General features: G+C 35.9%; 2 protein-coding genes across 2 annotated transcripts; one reads left to right on the top strand and one right to left on the bottom strand.

The window, feature by feature from the left end:
- Nucleotides 1-1130: 1130 nt before the first annotated feature.
- LOC138315881 (glucose-fructose oxidoreductase domain-containing protein 1-like) lies at nucleotides 1131-9072 on the bottom strand. The gene has a single exon (XM_069257196.1). The coding sequence runs from the start codon at nucleotides 8855-8857 to the stop codon at nucleotides 7670-7672; it is 1188 nt and encodes a 395-aa protein (XP_069113297.1). The 5' UTR covers nucleotides 8858-9072; the 3' UTR covers nucleotides 1131-7669.
- A 168-nt stretch (nucleotides 9073-9240) lies between these two features.
- On the top strand, nucleotides 9241-18425 carry LOC138315882 (peptide methionine sulfoxide reductase-like). Its single transcript, XM_069257197.1, has 5 exons — nucleotides 9241-9361; nucleotides 14485-14645; nucleotides 15979-16230; nucleotides 16656-16800; nucleotides 17936-18425. The coding sequence occupies exons 3-5, from the start codon at nucleotides 16049-16051 to the stop codon at nucleotides 18008-18010; spliced, it is 402 nt and encodes a 133-aa protein (XP_069113298.1). The 5' UTR covers nucleotides 9241-9361; nucleotides 14485-14645; nucleotides 15979-16048; the 3' UTR covers nucleotides 18011-18425.
- Nucleotides 18426-18819: the final 394 nt, after the last annotated feature.

Below are 18819 nucleotides of genomic sequence, written 5' to 3'. Positions count from 1 at the left end.
TCAATCATGTCAGCATATCGACAATCACTTAGGTAAAAGGTGCAGGTATGTTTGGCTAGGCGGTGCCGTAGATCGCGAGTTCGTGGCCCAGATAGAACGCGAGTAAAAAAATAATAAATTGTCGTCCTTTGTTAAATTGTGTTTCTGTGATATATGTATATTTCTTCAAAATATTCCTAATCAAGTTTATTAATTTCTTTATTATCTTTGTATATTCAAACATACGATTCATCTTAACATTTTCTAAGTTAGAAAGAAGTTACTGATTTTCAACAAGTCTCGATAATACAAAATGTAAACGATCGCTTCCCCATGCTTCATCCTTTACGCATATACATAACTCAATTTGCCCCGAGATGGATCATTAGACCCCACGATGTTAGCGTTAATACACATAGCATTCAACTTTGTATGATTGGCAAGTCAACGTTTGTATATTCTCTTCAAAGTCAGATCGAAATAAGCAGGTTATGACATATTTTTTTAAAGGTTATGTCCTTGAGCCGTAAACTTCTTTTCTCGTTGAAGAGAAATTAACTCTTTCATCTCAAACCAGTTGTTCTTTATCCATGCATTGGCTGTTTTCTCTCTCTCAAAAACTCTAAATGTATTTGACCTCGATTAGGAAAGTAGGTCAAGGTCATTCCAAATGACCATCTTAGATTTTGGTAATTGAAGTTTATATCATCTATTTCTTGGAAGTTCCGTAACTACTGAAGGGATTTTTCTCAAATTCCATTTGTAGGTTCCCCTAGGTCCATAGTTATGTATATTGCATTTTGGGATTGATTAGTTAACAAGATGGCCGACAGGCAACCACCTTGGAATTTGATAGTTGAAGATTGTTACCACTCAAACCGCTATATTTCTCAAAAAGTACCAAAGGGAACTTCTCAAATTGTATTTGTAGTTCTGAGGTTGAAGTTTGAAAAGCAGAGAAAAGATCCCTCTTCCATTGTCAGACACATATCATTCTTTGATGGGCATCAAGATCCATTTTGGATCTCTTGATTAGTTGTAAACACCACAACCTCTCTTGGACTTTCAGTGATATATTACAGTTCCACCATATAATGAACTTGACAGACACCATCAAATAATGGTGGAAGAGAAAAGAATAAAAACACCTACAAGTTTTAGTAGATTTAATTCTCAACATACATTTCTATATAGGTAAGTTTAACAGTAAATACTGACAACAACGTGGTAACTAATGGCACAGTCCAATGGCATAACATGGAATTGTTGTAGTGTTGGTCCAACTTGGTCAACCTTAATGGTCAAAAACACTGGTTTTATATCATCATATTGGTGTGTATTAAAATGAATATCATTAACAGATAAACCAGATAATAGTTGTCTTTCAAGTTAAACCAGACAAAAAATATTACCATTTTACTAGGTACTGTTCATGTATTATTACAGTGCAATTAATTATCATATACAAATGTACATTGTACATAGTCTAATATCAACAGCTATAACATTGATTCCTGAAAATTTTCTCTTAATATTAGATTAAAACAAGAGGCCCAGAGGGCCTGTATCGCTCACCTGGTTTGTAATGCCAAGTAATGTTCTGAATACAGGTTCATTGTTTCTTTTCTGAAGGAACTTTAATATTAACCTCTAAATCCCCTATTGGGCCCCACCCGTCCTGCCCCCGGGAGGCCAGAGCCAAAATTTATACAAGTTCTGTTCCCCTTCCCCCAAGGATGTTTGTGGCCAAATTTGGTTACATTCCATGCAGAACTTTTTGACTAGTAGCGATTTAAAGGATTTACCTCTATTTTCTCTATTGGGCCCCACTTCTCCTGCCCACAGGGTGTCAGAGCCAAAATTTATACATGTTCTGTTCCCCTTTCCTCAAGGATGTTTATGGCCAAATTTGGTTACAATCCATGTAGAACTCTATGACTAGTAGCGATTTAAAGGATTTAACTCTATTTCCCCTATTGGGCCCCACCCCTCCTGTCCCCCGGGGGGTCAGAGCCAAAATTTATACAAGTTCTGTTCCCCTTCCAAAAAGGATGTTTGTGGTCAAATTTGGGTACATTCCATTCAGAACTCTATGACTAGTAGCGATTTAAAGGATTTACCTCTATTTCCCCTATTGGGCCCCGCCCCTCCTGCCCCCGGGGGACCAGAGCCAAAATTTATACAAGTTCTATTCCCCTTCCCCCAAGGATGTTTGTGGCCAAATTTGGTTACATTCCATTCAGAACTCTATGACAAGTAGCGATTTAAAGGATTTACCTCTATTTCCCCTATTGGGCCCCGTCCCTCCTGCCCCTGGGGGATCAGAGCCAAAATTTATACAAGTTCTGTTCCCCTTCCCCCAAGGATGTTTGTGGCTAATTTTGGTTACAATTCATGCAGAACTCTAAGACAAGTAGCGTTTTAAAGGATTTACCTCTATTTCCCCTCCTTAGGGCCAGGTGAGCTAAAAATGTTTACACTTTACAGTATTATTTTTTATTTTATTTTTTGTAAAAATAAACTATTTTTGTTCTTTTTACATTATAAATTTTGTCGCTCTATGAATGTTAACATCAACAAACCAGTGTTTTGATTGATCTGTTCATAGCATTTAAATATAATAAATTGTGAAAAATACAAAAGTGCTTCTTGTTATCAACGTCAATCAATACGTGGCTATTCAACAGGAAAATTTGGAAACAATAGATGATGACAAGATCAAGCTTATTATGTCTTTTTCTTCATCTCCTTATCAAAATTTTAAACATATAATTTATTTAAAGATTTGAAATTAATTTGTGTTTGTGTACACAGGCAAAACTCTTTAGATGTAAATGTTATTATTAAGAAATGTGTATTAGCTAAAGCAATTAGTGGTTTTCTTTAGACAACAAGTTTTTAAATATCAATTATTCATTATTTGTGAAAATTAAAATTACAATAAATTACATAATCCTAAACCTCTCCTTTATCCATTTTAAGTAAGGATCCCAAAACCACAATACAAAATGAGACAAATTTTTGTATGCAATATACGAAAATCAAAGCAACAATACACTATACAATACAATACAAATTGTAACTACATCCTTTACCATAATGATATTCATTTACATTCAACAAATTCTGTTTTTATGCTTTATTTAAACAAGCCCACAGAAAAAAGGTAACAAATATCCATGAAATCAAAGTCACTTGTCATGATGTTAATTCTGAACACAATCATTGTATTGCACTGTTACTTCAGGTAATCTGTAAACATGTAGAAATCTGTAGAAATGGTTGATGAAATCAGATTCTTTCTTCACACATATATGAACAAAATTATTATGTCTATATGCAATTATACAAAGTCAACATCGGACATCCGGAATTCTATAACTCTGACACTATACTTTTATCAAACAAACTAAATTTATTTGAAAATTTTATCTTCAAATAAGCCCATTTTTTCCCAGCTCTTTGAAAATGATAATTTTAGGGAGAGTTATTTGGTAGCATAATTTGAGCAAACATCTGTATTAAACATTGTGTAAAGTGGTGGGGACTGCAATGTTCTTTTTGATATGTAACATTTTTAGCTGATTGCCTTACCCAAACTGCAAGTCTTACAGGGACATATTTGTGTGCGAAAGCTTATTTATCAATTATAGATATAGTATGTTATATAGCACATGTATATACATACAGTGTATATACTTTGGTTCAGAAGCTGTAATGCAATTAGGATGTAAATATAAATCTAGGCTATCTAAATTTCATAAAAATTCCATAAAAATGTGTACAATAAATATGGGCTTATTTGCAAATAATTGGGTAAATAACATGCTTATTGCATTTCTTATTTTGTCATAATACCAAATTCTTAACTACTATTGCAAGTATATTTGAATAAGCATGTTACAATACATTACAACACAAAGCTAACCAAACATCTAATACCAGTAATTATAAATATAGTAGTTTGTGTCTCATGGCTGGCTGCTGTATGTCCATCACAGTTACTTCCCTTAGTATGACTATTTTTCCGACACAGCCGATCTGTATACTCTAGGTTCTTTCCCTGCCTGCTTCATGATTAACACTGTTGTACTGGTTACCTTAAAGGGCAGATTGTTCTAATGAAATAGCGGAATTTTGACAAAGCTTGTAACCAGTCACAGCAATGTCCCAGTACCTTACTTAAATTAACAGTTTACATCAATTTTAATATATATCCCGTAAGTGCATATCCACAAGGACATTTCATCAGAAAGCTATGAATGTTCAATCCATGAAACTGTCGGACTATTGTGCGACTACATTGTATATATAACAACACATCTAATTACAGCAGCCAACCATATATGAAATAATGCAGAGATTCATAATGTGTCTTAGTATAGTAACATAAGTACAATATGCCAGTGATATAACTTATAAAGTAAACATACAATCATATACAGCTACAGCAACATCATCAAATGGACATCAACAAAAAGTAACAAGTTACGAACACTGAAAGAAGAAACAATAGTTTTGTATAGGAATGTAGGTTTTAAGGATGTACCATCTGTAACTTTGTTCAGAATGTCAGAATCAAATTGATCATGCAGTTAAAGCAAAATTGTACAAGAAAAGAAATTAAATGGTCCATAATTTAATTTACTTGAAGATGCTGATATTCACTGTTACAAAAGATAGCCCACCATCTCATGGTGGTGGGCTAAAAAACATATAGTAATAACAGAATTACCTCACCTTGTCTAACAAGAATAGTCCATTCTATAGATTTAGTCACTATAAACAAGATCACATAATACCTCACCCTAAATACATATGGGTTGACACATTACAATATAGTACATACATATATCTAGTACACTATGATAATGGAAAATATCAACATTTCAGATCCATTTGTAGAGACATATCATGTTCATGTATTCAACATGTACATAAAAATTGGGACATTTCATTTCAGTTTTCCACCATTGAAACAATAAAGAATCTTAATCTACTTTTGGTGTGATGTTATTAGCTAACAAAATAAAATGACATAATATCTTTCTGTTGGACACAAAATCAAATAAACGTTAACTGCTTTACCACAGAAACTGTTCTTTAATGTTGATGTCCTCATACATTGGAAATAGGGATGTTTAGTTCTCTTTTTCTTGATAATGATTAGTTACTTTGTAGTGAAAATATTTAGTATCCATATTTAGTATCTTTATTCATACGGATGAGTAGTATCCTTGGGTATGTAGACAGTATTTAGTAAACTTGATTACATTGATGTTCATTTTGGAAATGTTTATATCAATGTATGAATCTTCTATGTTATTTAACTGTAGGTAGTATAAATAATGTCATGATAAGTTTAAAAGATTACTAGCTACAGAGAGAATGATCCTCACTACACCAGGGGTTACTATCATTGTCGTAATATCCACCCCTGGACAATGTCATAGTAAAACTGAAGGAACATAAGACACAGGTAAGTTTAGCTGAATTTGGTTCTTTGGTGTATATCAAAAGAATCAAATAACAGTACACTGTTTTTTCTCATAAGCTGCCTCCAGTGTAACTATGAGATAGTCCCGGGTTGGATATAATGTCATAGATGGTAACTCCTGGAGCATCAAGAATGAGAGAGAACATAAATGTTATAAATGTTTCTGACGAAAAACATTGATAATAATTATAATAAATCAGCTCTACTAAAAATAGCACTAACTCTTGTCAGAAGTTCACATAAAACTATAAAGGTCATGATAAACAACAATTTGTCCATTTAGTCAGTCATTAATTACATGTACATCATACTACATAATCAAATACATGTACTCAGTGCTCCAGTTAAGATGAGTACACGAGTAAAATACCCATTGAAAATCTGCCAATTACCCTTAAAAATTGTATGTATGTGTACAAATTACCCAAAATATTACTCATCCCAATTATTATGAGCGCTTACATCCAGAAATAAAATAAGAAGAAATGTAGTAGAATCAATTCCAGTCATTTTTCCAGTCTGCATCAACTGTGCTCTTGTTCTAGATAGATATTCCACAGTTGCTAGTTTATCATCGATTACTTTACACTATAACCGCATAGCTTTTATCGAAATGTCTCTGTTAAGTTTTGGGTTCACACAGAAACCAGAGTTTTAACCCTCTCCTTCAAAGTGCGAGCACAATTACCCATCCCTCTAAATTATATGGAACACTGCTGTACAAGGGAAATAAACATCCACATAGGATAATTTTTCACTAAGTCATAGCTATCAACAATTTGTTACCATCCATACTGAAAGACTGTCACCTTTACAAATATACCATTAAATGGACAGACTAGACATGGAGTCAAACACAGACTATATTAATCATACAAATAGATTTTAGCTATCAACTATGAACAAAGATTATCAACCATACAATCAGTGTTGCACCATCAATCAAACTATTAGACACAATTAATGAATTAAAATGTTCAATAAAGTATTTGTTTTTCATTTTGTAAATTCATTGCGTTTTTACTTTTCAGAAAATAGGTTAAAATGTTTTTTATAAAAAAATGTCAATATACATTTGCAATCTTTTGAGGAATTTTACAGTACCGGTCATGGTACATACTTTGGTCTTCAATTTGAAATATTATAAAAGTATTGCCAGAAATTTTTCTTGTGTTTAATATGTAGTATAACCACATCAATCTAATCACCAACCAATATCAGCATATTTTTACTTCAGTTTTCCTGACGTAAAGAATTTATTTATTTTTTAATGTGTTGTGTGTTGAAATAGTTGTTAAATTCAATGAGTAATACAATATTGGATCACATAAACTGCTACTCTAGACATGAGCTTGAGATGGCAATTAATATTGCTGCACAACTTCCTTTTCAATTTATAACATCTTAAATACAAGTGAGACTTAACCAGTGGAAAACAATAAATGATTACTTCAATTTTCAATTGTGAAAAAAATCAGAAGGTTAATTATCATCTACCTGATATATATAATAAAGATTAGTGACCAGTATCTTAAAGATGCTCCACCGCTGACAAATGGTAATTTTTCACTATTTTTCACAGGAGCAGACGATTTAGTATTTTTCTTCAGTTACAAAAGTTACTTACTTTACACCATTACCACCATTGAAAAGTTTGAGCTTCTAATTTTACTTAAAGTTTAAAATTATGAAAAATAATTAATCGCATCCCGAAAAAATTCCGTGGCACTATATCCTATATGGAATGAAGTACTGATTGCGCATGCACCAAAGGCGAAATAAATTATTACGTAATATTTTTTGTGTTAATTAGGCATATATATATACGATTGAACACCAATTATTGTTCAAATGATGAATATCATTTATGCTCTGTCGGCGGTGGAGCATCTTTAAAGCAAAACATTAATTAGAAGTTTCCCAGAAAAATACTGAATTTGTCTATGACACAGATTTTTATTAATTCAGTACCATACCTAAACCACAAAATTTGGAAGTTCTTTTCAATCAAACTACATGTATATCTCATACAATTAAATCTTTCAAAATATTTTCTTATATGTTTCATTGTTCTCATGACAATAACTTGATTTTTGTTACTGTATGCATGTGTACAATATCAACTTAATAAATAGTGATATGAGATTTTCTCTGGTAATATATACAGTGTTAATTCTGTAACTTCTTCAAAGTCTAGTGCAGTGAATATGTACTGCTACGGATAGAGGAGGACAAGAATGGATTAGGGTCTGGTTCTTCTTTCATCACATTAACCTTCATCCATTCTTTGGTTTTATTTGATTTCCTTATGGCATCAACAACAGTCTGAACATAAAGTGAGTCTTCAAAATTTGCTGCTTGCAAAACAGGATCCTGACAGTACCTTTGTCGTTCTTCTTCCTTTTCAAATGCATCTTTCACTGCTTCAATCATTCTTATGATGCCTTTTAAATATGGTGTTGCAATTTCTGCCCTTGTTTTATCAGAAACTCCATGTCTTTCCTCCTCTTTGAAATTGATAGGATCAAAATGTATGAGTCTCTCCTTCTTCTCTGAATGCTTCTGACCATAAAGGTCTGCACCTTTGGCAATCAAACGGCCCTTTGTGCCAACCATAAGTATTTCCTGGTGGAACACGCCAGGTATATGACTGTTAATGGTAACAGTAGCACAGGATCCTTTGTCAAGTTCCATTTGAAAAGAGCAGAAATCATCACTTGTTATTTCTCTGATTCCTTTAATTTTTTCAGTTTGTTTTGTGTATGTTTTCAACATTCCATGGACCTTTGTAGCCTTCTGTCCAGTGAGATAAGAAATAACGTCAATTACATTGCTTCCTATTGTATTTAGAACACCGCCTCCCATCATTTCGTCACACATCCAATCGAACTTTTCCTTTGGACTGGCTTCAAAGTGTATGTTAACTTCACAAATAGTCATTTCTCCAATGAAACATTCTTCCATCAATTGTTTCATCTTGCAGATTGTTGGTAAAAAGCGCAGTCCGAAAACAATGAATGACATTAATTTCGGATAGTATCTGGAGGCATTGACCATCCTCAAAGCATCTACCTGGCATGGTCCTGCTGGAGCCCCACACAGAACATGCTTTCCTATTCCCAACGCTTTCACAGCTATAGGGGATTGAAGATGAGGAGGACAGCTTATAACCAGGACATCTACGTCTCTGTTTAGCAAGACTTCGTCGACCCTATTTGTACTGAATGGTATGTGTAACTCTTTTGCAAGATCGTCTGCTTCCTCTTTCGTTCGACCCCATAGCGCGGCAACATGAAATCCGCATGATTTCAAGAGTGGGACGTACGACCGTATGGATGTTGTGGTACCGATCACGCCAATACCGGGAAGCATTTTCCGCATTCTGCTTCATTTACTAAGGCAGTCGACCATTCGTCCGAAATATCAAAAGCTCTTCTATCGTATACCGACCAGTTTTTCTAACTAAACAAAACACACATAGAACTAGCGGAACTTTTCCTCGTCCTCCTCGAACAAAATTTTCTTCCGAACTCTCTTGACAGGTAATCAAAGTCAATAAAATGCTTTCCTCCACTACCCCATACCTGTTAATTGAAAACGTTTCCGTGATGCTACCAACATCAGAGATGTCGTAAACTGCAGACATCATTTTATTCCAATAAGCTTTTTAAAAAGAATACTTCGATAAGGATAAAATTGATATTCAATATTTTATATCCGAAACATGTTTTGTCTTAAAAAAAATTTTTTTTATTGATTATCAGATATCTTCCTACCATTGACGACAATCACACAAGTCTCATATCATGTGATATGCTGTTTCATAATTTTCGTGTTGTGTGTCGGTTAAGAGACAGAATTATATCGAGGTTGTCGACATCTAAGGTATGAATTCGTTTTTTATGTAACAAATGTGTCACATAAACTGCTAATGTCAGCTCATTTTTAAAGTATGATATTATTTTCCCAACAATTGCCTCAATATTTAGATCTGTTTTGTTGGTTGTAAATTTTGGTTACGTAAACAGTCACAGTGTATGTCGTCCTTGTATAACCTAACTTTTTAGAGCTACAATAACTGTACTATCCTAAATATGTTTATTTTCAAATTTAATCCATGAAATAATCGATGTACAGCGCCATGACAAAAGTATTCGCGATTTTCCAAGATGGCGGACGTCATTTCATTAAGCATCGCTGACGGAAAACGTTATATAAACAACATTAAAATAATTGCACTTACCTAGTATTTTGTGAGGTGACCTTTGGACTTGACAACTGCCAACAAACGGCGAGGTATTGAATTATATGAAGATCTAACGTATTGCAGAGTGAATGAAACCCATATATCGGAAATCGCTAGAAACAGCTGGTCTGCAGATCCGATGTTCCGGGCGTTGTTTTGCAAAGTCCTTTTGATTCTAAGCCACAAATTTTCAATAATATTAATGTCTGGTGATTGTGCAGGCCATATAATGGTTGATATATTATTTTGCAGCTTAAATTCGTTTGTAACATGTGCCCGATGTACGGTGGCATTGTCGTCTTGGAATCTATATATTTTGTCGGCGAAATGCTGAGCGATAACAGGCCAAAGATTATCATCTAGTATATTTATGTATTTCTGGGCATTTATATTTCCGTCAACTTTACAAAGAGTTCCTACACCATAATATGTGATGCATCCCCACACCATAACAGATATCCGGCGCTGACGGGGAGGGCACATGCACTCTGGTAGAAAAGATTCACGGGCTGTTCTCCACACATATACACGGTGATTATCACCTATTACAACCTGACTTTCATCAGAAAATATTGTAGTTTTCCAATATTGTTCCACACTAAGTCGTCTTTTTTCTAAACACCAGCTTAAACGTTTTTTTACGATTTACTTCCGAAACAGCCATCTTTTTTCTGACAACTCTGCGCTTCAAATCCTTTTTATGAAGAAATCTTTGAACAGTTCGACTATTTACTGTATTTTGTATATCCAATCTTTCATTTAATTCATTAGTTATTTCCGTCAATACTTTGCCTCTGTTTGTTTTTGTGTAACGAAAAAGCCATGTTTTGTCTCTTGTTGACAACTTGGACGGCCTACCTGTTCTTGCTTTGTTTTCCAGAGTTCCACTTTCCAAATACCTTTTCCATATGGATCTAATCGTAGATTCTGGTATTCCTGTTGCCTTCACCAACTCTGAAGTTTTATGTCCGTATGACTTCATTTCTATTATAACTTTTTTCATATCAGACGAAACTTCCGCCGATTTCCTCCCCATCTTTACGTGGCTTTGTTTACGTTGGTATTTTAGTAAGCTGACATCTGTCTTTGACAAATGACGTCAGTTACATCATCTGCGATGTCATATAAAAAAATTAGCCAAAAAAATACATTTCTGTACGAGTTATACCCCTTTAATCGCCCGAAGCTCACAGCGCCGGAGCCGCCATTTTAAAAAATCTTGAATACTTTTGTCATGGTGCTGTAGTTGACGCATTCAGTATTTTTAGCTCACCTGGCCCGTCCTTCCGTCCGTCGTCCGTCCGTCCGTCAACATTTCCTTTAAATCGCTACTAGTCATAGAGTTCTGCATGGATTGTAACCAAATTTGGCCACAAACATCCTTTGGGAGGGGAAACAGAACTTGTATAAATTTTGGCTCTGTCCCCACCAGGGCAGGAATGGCGGGGCCCAATAGGGGAAATAGAGGTAAATCCTATAAATCGCTACTTGTCCTAGAGTTCTGCATGGATTGTAACCAAATTTGACCACAAACATCCTTGGGGGAGGGGGAACAGAACTTGTATAAATTTTGGCTCTGGTCCCCCAGGGGCAGGAGGGGCGGGGCCCAATAGGGGTAATAGAGGTAAATCCTTTAAATCGCTACAAGTCATAGAGTTCTGAATGGAATGTAACCAAATTTGGCCACAAGCATCCTTCAGGGAAGGGGAACAGAACTTGTATAAATTTTGACTCTGGTTCCCCTGGGGGCAGGAGGGGCGGGGCCCAATAGGGGAAATAGAGGTAAATCCTTTAAATCGCTACTAGTCATAGAGTTCTGAATGGAATGTAACCAAATTTGGCCATAAACATCCTTGGGGGAAAAGGAACAGAACTTGTATAAATTTTGGCTCTGGTCCCCAGGGGGCAGGAGGGGCGGGGCCCAATAGGGGAAATAGAGGTAAATCCTTTAAATCGCTACTAGTCATAGAGTTCTGAATGGAATGTAACCAAATTTGGCCACAAACATCCTTGGGGGAAGGGGAACAGAACTTGTATAAATTTTGGCTCTGATCCCCCAGGGGCAGGAGGGGCGGGGCCCAATAGGGGAAATAGAGGTAAATCCTTTAAATCGCTACTTGTCGTAGAGTTCTGAATGGAATGTAACTAAATTTGGCCACAAACATCCTTGGGGGAAGGGGAACAGAACTTGTATAAAATTTTGGCTCTGATCCCCCGGGGGCAGGAGGGGCGGGGCCCAATAGGGGTAATAGAGGTAAATCCTTTAAATCGCTTCTTGTCATAGAGCTCTGAATGGAATGTAACCAAATTTGGCCACAAACATCCTTTTGGGGAAGGGGAACAAAACATGTATAAATTTTGGCTCTGGTCCCTCGGGAGCAGGAGGGGCGGGGCCCAATAGGGGAATTATAGGTAAATCCTATAAATCGGTACTTGTCCTAGAGTTCTGCATGGATTGTAACCAAATTTGGCCACAAACATCCTTGGGGGAAGGGGAACAGAACTTGTGTAAATTTTGGCTCTGACCCCCCGGGGGCAGGAGGGGCGGGGCCCAATAGGGGAAATAGAGGTAAATCCTTTAAATCGCTACTAGTCATAGAGTTCTGAATGGAATGTAACCAAATTTGACCACAAACATCCTTGGGGGAAGGGGAACAGAACTTGTATAAATTTGGGCTCTGACCCCCCGTGGGCAGGAGGGGTGGGGCCCTATAGGGGAAATAGGTAAATCCTTTAAATCGATACTTGTCATAGAGTTCTACATGGATTGTAACCAAATTTGACCACAAACACCCTTGGGGGAAGGGGAACAGAAATTGTATAAATTTTGGCTCTGGCCCCCCGGGGGCTGGAGGGGTGGGGCCCAATAGGGGAAATAGAGGTAAATCCTTAAAATCGCTACTAGTCATAGAGTTCTGCATGGAATGTAACCAAATTTTGCCAGAAATATCCTTGGGAGAATAAGAACTGAGTTTGTATAAATTTTGGCACTGGTCTCGGGGGGCAGGAGGGGCGGGGCCCAATAGGGGAATTATAGGTAAATCCTATAAATCGGTACTTGTCCTAGAGTTCTGCATGGATTGTAACCAAATTTTGCCACAAACATCGATCCTTGGGGGAAGGGGAACAGAACTTGTATAAATTTTGGCTCTAATCCCCCAGGGGCAGGAGGGGCGGGGCCCAATAGGGGTAATAGAGGTTAATCCTTTAAATCGCTACTAGTCATAGAGTTCTGAATGGAATGTAACCAAATTTGGCCACAAACATCCTTGGGGTAAGGGGAACAGAACTTGTATAAATTTTGGCTTTGGTCCCCCGGGGGCAGGAGGGGGCGGGGCCCAATAGGGGAAATAGAGGTAAATCCTTTAAATCGCTACTAGTCATAGAGTTCTGAATGGAATGTAACCAAATTTGGCCACAAACTTCCTTTGGGGAAGGGGAACAGAACTTGTATAAATTTTGCTCTGGTTCCCCGGGGGCAGGAGGGGCGGGGCCCAATAGGGGAAATAGAGGTAAATCCTTTAAATCGCTACTAGTCATAGAGTTCTGCATGGTTTGTAACCGAATTTGGCCACAAACATCCTTGGGGGATGGGGAACAGAACTTGTAAATTTTGGCTCTGGCCCCCTGAGGACAGGACGGGTGGGGCCCAATAGGGGAAAAAGAGGTAAATCCTATAAATCACTTCTTGTCCTAGAGTTTTGCTTGGATTGTGACCAAATTTGGCCATAAACATCCTTGGGGGAAGGGGAACAGAACTTGTATAAATTTTGGCTCTGACCCCCTGGGGGCGGGAGAGGTGGGGCCCAATAGGGGATTTAGAGATTAATATTAAAATTCCTTCAGAAAATTACTTGGCATTACAAACCAGGTGAGCGATACAGGCCCTCTGGGCCTCTTGTTCTTTTTTTTCTGTAATTTGAAATGCTCACCTTTTTAACTTGTCTCTTTTAAGTATGGTTTATTAATGCATAAATGCATTAGTTGTACATTTTAAAAGAACTGTTGGAAATGCAAGATGACAGAAAACAATTGTATTGTATCGAAAATAATCGAAACTAGGGGTATGTATTTTGATACATATCGTATTGGAGTACTGGTGTATCGTTGCAGCCGTACTACATGTACATGTATTTATACTAGATGGTGTTGAAGAAAATCTGTGTGTATGAAGTAACAAATAGACAGCAGGAAGGAAGGTTGTATTAAAGGTCATGATTCATAAATGACATCAGGATACATAGCAACTTCCTAAATTGATTAAAGATGCTCCACCGCTGACAAATGGTATTTTTTCACTATCAAAAAATAGAACAGACGATTTGGTATTTTTCTTCAGTTACAAAAGTTACTTACTTTACAACAATGCCACTATTGAAAAGTTTGAAGTTCTAATTTTACTTAAATTTAAATTATAAAAGATAATTATTTGCACCCCGAAAAAAATCTGTGGCACTGTATCCTATATGTAATGAAGTGTTGATTGCATTTGCACCAAAGGCAAACTAAATTATTTTATATTATTGTTTGTGTTAATTAGACATATATATATACATGATTAAACACCAATTATCGTTTAAATGATGAATATCATTTATGCTCTGTCGGCGGTGGAGCATCTTTAACTACCAGTACTTCCAATTAAATATGAATGTTCCTGAAACAACTACCTGAATTATATGTGTAATCCTTTGTACATAGCTTACTTTCTAAGATAGCATTGTTATAGTACGATCATCATTATACAACATTTGATTTGTAGGGAATGTCTGAGGCTGTCAATGGAGATAGACTTGAGGAGGCCAGATTTGCCATGAGCTGATTCTGGTTCCCCGAGGCCCAGTTTGGGTGTGTCCCTGGTGTGGTTAAAACCCGCGTTGGATTCACAGGTGGATCAACAAAGGATGCAACCTACCGTAATATGTAAGTTATTAGCTCACCTGGCCCGAAGGGCCGGTGAGCTTATGTCATGGCGCGGCGTCCGTCGTCCGTCCGTCCGTCCGTCCGTCCGTTAACAATTCTTGTTACCGCTATTTTTCAGAAAGTACTGAAGGGATCTTTCTCAAATTTCATGTCGGTTCCCCTAGGACCCTAGTTGTGCATATTGCATTTTGGGACCGATCGGTCAACAAGATGGCCGACAGACGGCCATCTTGGATTTTGATAGTTAAAGTTTGTTACCGCTATTTCTCAAAAAGTGCTGAAGGGATCTTTCTCAAATTTCATATACAGGTTCCCCTAGGACCCTAGTTGTGCATATTACATTTTGGAACCGATCGATGAACAAGATGGCCGACAGGCGGCCATCTTTGATTTTGATAGTTAAAGTTTGTTACCGCAATTTCTCAAAAAGTACTGAAGGGATCTTTCTCAAATTTCATATATAGGGTCCCCTAGGGCCCTAGTTGTGCATGTTGCATTTTGGACGATCGTGAACAAGATGCCGACAGGCTGCATTTTTGGTTTGTTACCGCTATTCTCAAAAGTATCGAAGGATCTTCTCAAATTTCAATATGGCCCCTAGGACAGTTGTGCTGGACCATCTGAACAAGATGGATTTTTGAAAGTTAAAGTTTGTTACCGCTATTTCTCAAAAAGTACTGAAGGGATCTTTCTCAAATTTCATATATAGGTTCCCCTAGGACCCTAGTTGTGCATATAGCATTTTGGGACCGATCGGTAAACAAGATGACCGACTTACGGCCATCTTGGATTTTGATAGTTAAAGTCTGTTATCGCTATTTCTCAGAAACTACTGAAGGGATCTTTCTCAAATTCCATGCATAGTTTCCCCTTGTACCCTAGTTGTGCATAGTACATTTAAGGACTGATCTATAATGCCTTTCGGGACTGATCGGTAAACAAGATGGCAAACCGGCCGCCATCTTAGATTTCATTGTTGAAGTTTGTTACCACTATTTCTTAGAAAGTACTATAGGGATCTGTCTCAAATTTTATATGTAGTGTGTTTGAAAAAGTTTGAAAAGCAGGGAAAAGATCCCTCTTTCCATTGTCAGACATAGATCATTCTTTGGTGGGCGCCAAGATCCCTCTGGGATCTCTTGTTACATATATACATCTAAAATCTAATACTTGTGGATATGAAACATGAAACATGAAAATGAAACTTGAAAAATGTTTAAATGATTTTATAAGGCTTGAACATATCAATAAATTTCTAAATATCTGAAAGATCCTTTATTTATCGTAAAATGAAAATGATGTGAAGATGTTGTCAAATTATGGCATTTTTCAGAGGTGATCACACTGAGACTGTGGCCTTGAACTTTGACCCAGAAAAGGTCAGCTATGGTGAGCTACTGGACATGTTCTGGAAGTATCACTGTCCTTATACTCGAAACAACAATCAATACATGTCGGCTATCTTTTATCATGGCACAAAGCAAAAGATGATGGCAGAGGAATCTATGCAAAAACTTCAAAAGGAATCCTCAAGGCCAATAGCTACCAAAATCCTTCCTGCTAGTGTTTTTTACAATGCTGAGAAGTAAGTGTCAATGTAACATTCATTACAGATTATAAGTAATGAGAATTACGCTTAACACTTTCCTTTCATACCAAATAGGAGACGAAACAAATCAATTTTCTAATTATTTTGTATAATTAGAAAATTAAGTTCATTATTTATAAACGGTACCTTAACATTTTATGGTTGATAACATTTATCACTGTCTCCCCTACACTAAAATGTTCTTTATAGGTATGTAGTGTATTGTAGTTGTCTGCTTAGTTTGATATAGTTGAGACTCATAGCAAGTTACTTTGTGTAAATGACATGGTATGTAAATATATTGAAGTAAAGGTTTGCATGTGTTGATATGTTGTAGAGTTAGTGTTAAAAATCGAACAACAAACAGACAAATACATTTACAAACAGATGATCTAAAGCCTTTTCCTATTTTTAAATTGTAGCTATCACCAGAAGTACATCCTCAGACAACACTACCAGGTTTTAGACAAACTGAATCTTTCTGATAAAGCCATCATAACATCTCATGTGGCTGCTAGGCTCAACGGTTATCTGGGAGGCTATGGTTCTATGGAGCAGTTTGATCAGGTAATGATTTACAATTAATCTGATTGGGTGTCTTGTAACAAACAAAATACCTATTTTAACAAGAACTGAATTCATTTATCATATACATGTATCAGCAGTTAGTTACTGATAGATTCTCCCCAATTAAAAAAAAAAACAAAAGTCAGACAAAATATCAAAAAGAGGAAAAAAGAAATCTTTACTAAAGTAGGTATCTCTGAATATTTGAGTGGCTGCAATGCAATGTTCAGCCACTCAAATATTCAGAGATACCTACTTAAGTATTTTACAGGAAACTTATCATAAACTCGCTACATACTTCTGAAACTTAAATGATGATCAGATGTTACACATATAAGTAGGTAGGAGGCCTCAGATATATGAACACCTGGATATTCCGCAGGAACAACTACATGAACTCCAAGTGTTAAGAACACGCTTTCTATGCCATTGTATCCTATTGAAAAATGAATTTGATGCTTTATATCCCCACTATCTGCCTATTTAAATCATGTTACTCATGACTGGGAAGATTAATAATAAATATTTAGAAGTTTTTCTTTTATATTACTATATAATTATATAGAACCCATTCAGTTTGATTTCACAGACATTTTCCTAACTCTTGTTGAAGATTCTCGATTTTTAGAGCCTCTACTTAAACTAATGTCATATTCAAGTTAAAGTCTAACTATTCATGTTATATATTTGTTATACTGTCTTTCTATTGATGATTATTTGAAATTATTCTTGTGTTATGAATTAACATCATGATCGAGTCTCTATGCTATAGTAGTCAACTTGATACCATACATCAAGAACATATATATGTATATTACCAGTAAATTATAATATTATCTTGATAAAACCTGATAACTAGTACAATAATCCTCATAATGTAGATATGCAATTGTAAATGTATTAATTGCTGTAGCTTCAAATGTATATATATTACCTTGTATTTAATCTTTGCATCTCAGTTTTGAGGAATAAAAGAAATGATGATGATGATGATGATGATGATGCAATTAAAAAATAATATTTTCAAAACTGATAATAATATGGGATTATTGCACTTGAAAATTTCTTATGTTGCGATACATTTTCATTTTAATACAAATGTATTGCATATACAATGTATATTTTTTATTGCCAGGAATGCAGCAACTTTGGATTATCGGAAAAGACACTTTCAATCATCAGGACACAGATCCAGAAGAGGTGTATATGAAAAAATTCAAAACTTTGACAATTTAAACGCTACAAATATCAGAATAGTTTGACTTCTTGCCTAGCTTTACCCTTCAAGAATCAAGACAGCATTCCTGTTTTTCAACTCCAGATATTGAGTCAACATGCAATGATATTTTTTTCTTAATATGAAATTCTGTTTTGAAGATTTGTGCTTCATATTAACCTGTTAATGATTCGTCATACTGAATCTACTTTTTACACGACACCTGTATATTGTCTTATCAGCCATATAGCATAACCCATTCAGACCATTAAATGAAGGTCAAAGTTCAAATCATTAAGACTTTAACCTGATGTATCACATGGTTCATGTTTTAGAATATATAGCTGATATGACAGTATTTATGGTGCTATCTGTGATATTAATTGTCCAATAAATTTTATGATTTTAATCACTTTTTTCTTGTTCTCCTTCAAAAATGGGGATGAAGTGAAAGACATTATACAATGTACAGAAGATGGACCATCGGCTTAAAACATTCCAATACATGACATAAATCCTTCCATTTGATATACAATGCCAGGCTGCCACATATCAAAAGGCACAAGTTAACCATCCTCAATACTTCAGAGATTATTATCACTATCGCGACACCATTGGACAATGGCAGCAAAACTGAAGGCATTTCGGAGAAAAACTGACCAATCACAGTCCTACCTTTGAAGATTACAGAGACTGTGATGATTTATTTGATTCTTATCATGATCAACAAAGGACTAAACTACCTACCTCATCTGTTGTCATACACGGAGCCTTCAGTTTCACTATAACATAGTTCAAAGATG

This window comes from Argopecten irradians, chromosome 2 (assembly GCF_041381155.1).
Source record: "Argopecten irradians isolate NY chromosome 2, Ai_NY, whole genome shotgun sequence".
Lineage (NCBI taxonomy): Eukaryota > Metazoa > Mollusca > Bivalvia > Pectinida > Pectinidae > Argopecten > Argopecten irradians.
This window is presented reverse-complemented; position numbering and strand designations above follow the sequence as displayed.

Excerpts from the sequence above, each read along its gene's own strand:
- LOC138315881 (XM_069257196.1), bottom strand. The coding sequence starts at position 8,857 with ATGCGGAAAATGCTTCCCGGTATTGGCGTGATCGGTACCACAACATCC.
- LOC138315882 (XM_069257197.1), top strand. The coding sequence starts at position 16,049 with ATGTTCTGGAAGTATCACTGTCCTTATACTCGAAACAACAATCAATAC. Across the intron at positions 16,231-16,655 it reads GTTTTTTACAATGCTGAGAA|CTATCACCAGAAGTACATCC; the intron begins GTAAGTGTCAAT and ends TTTAAATTGTAG. Across the intron at positions 16,801-17,935 it reads CTATGGAGCAGTTTGATCAG|GAATGCAGCAACTTTGGATT; the intron begins GTAATGATTTAC and ends TTTTATTGCCAG.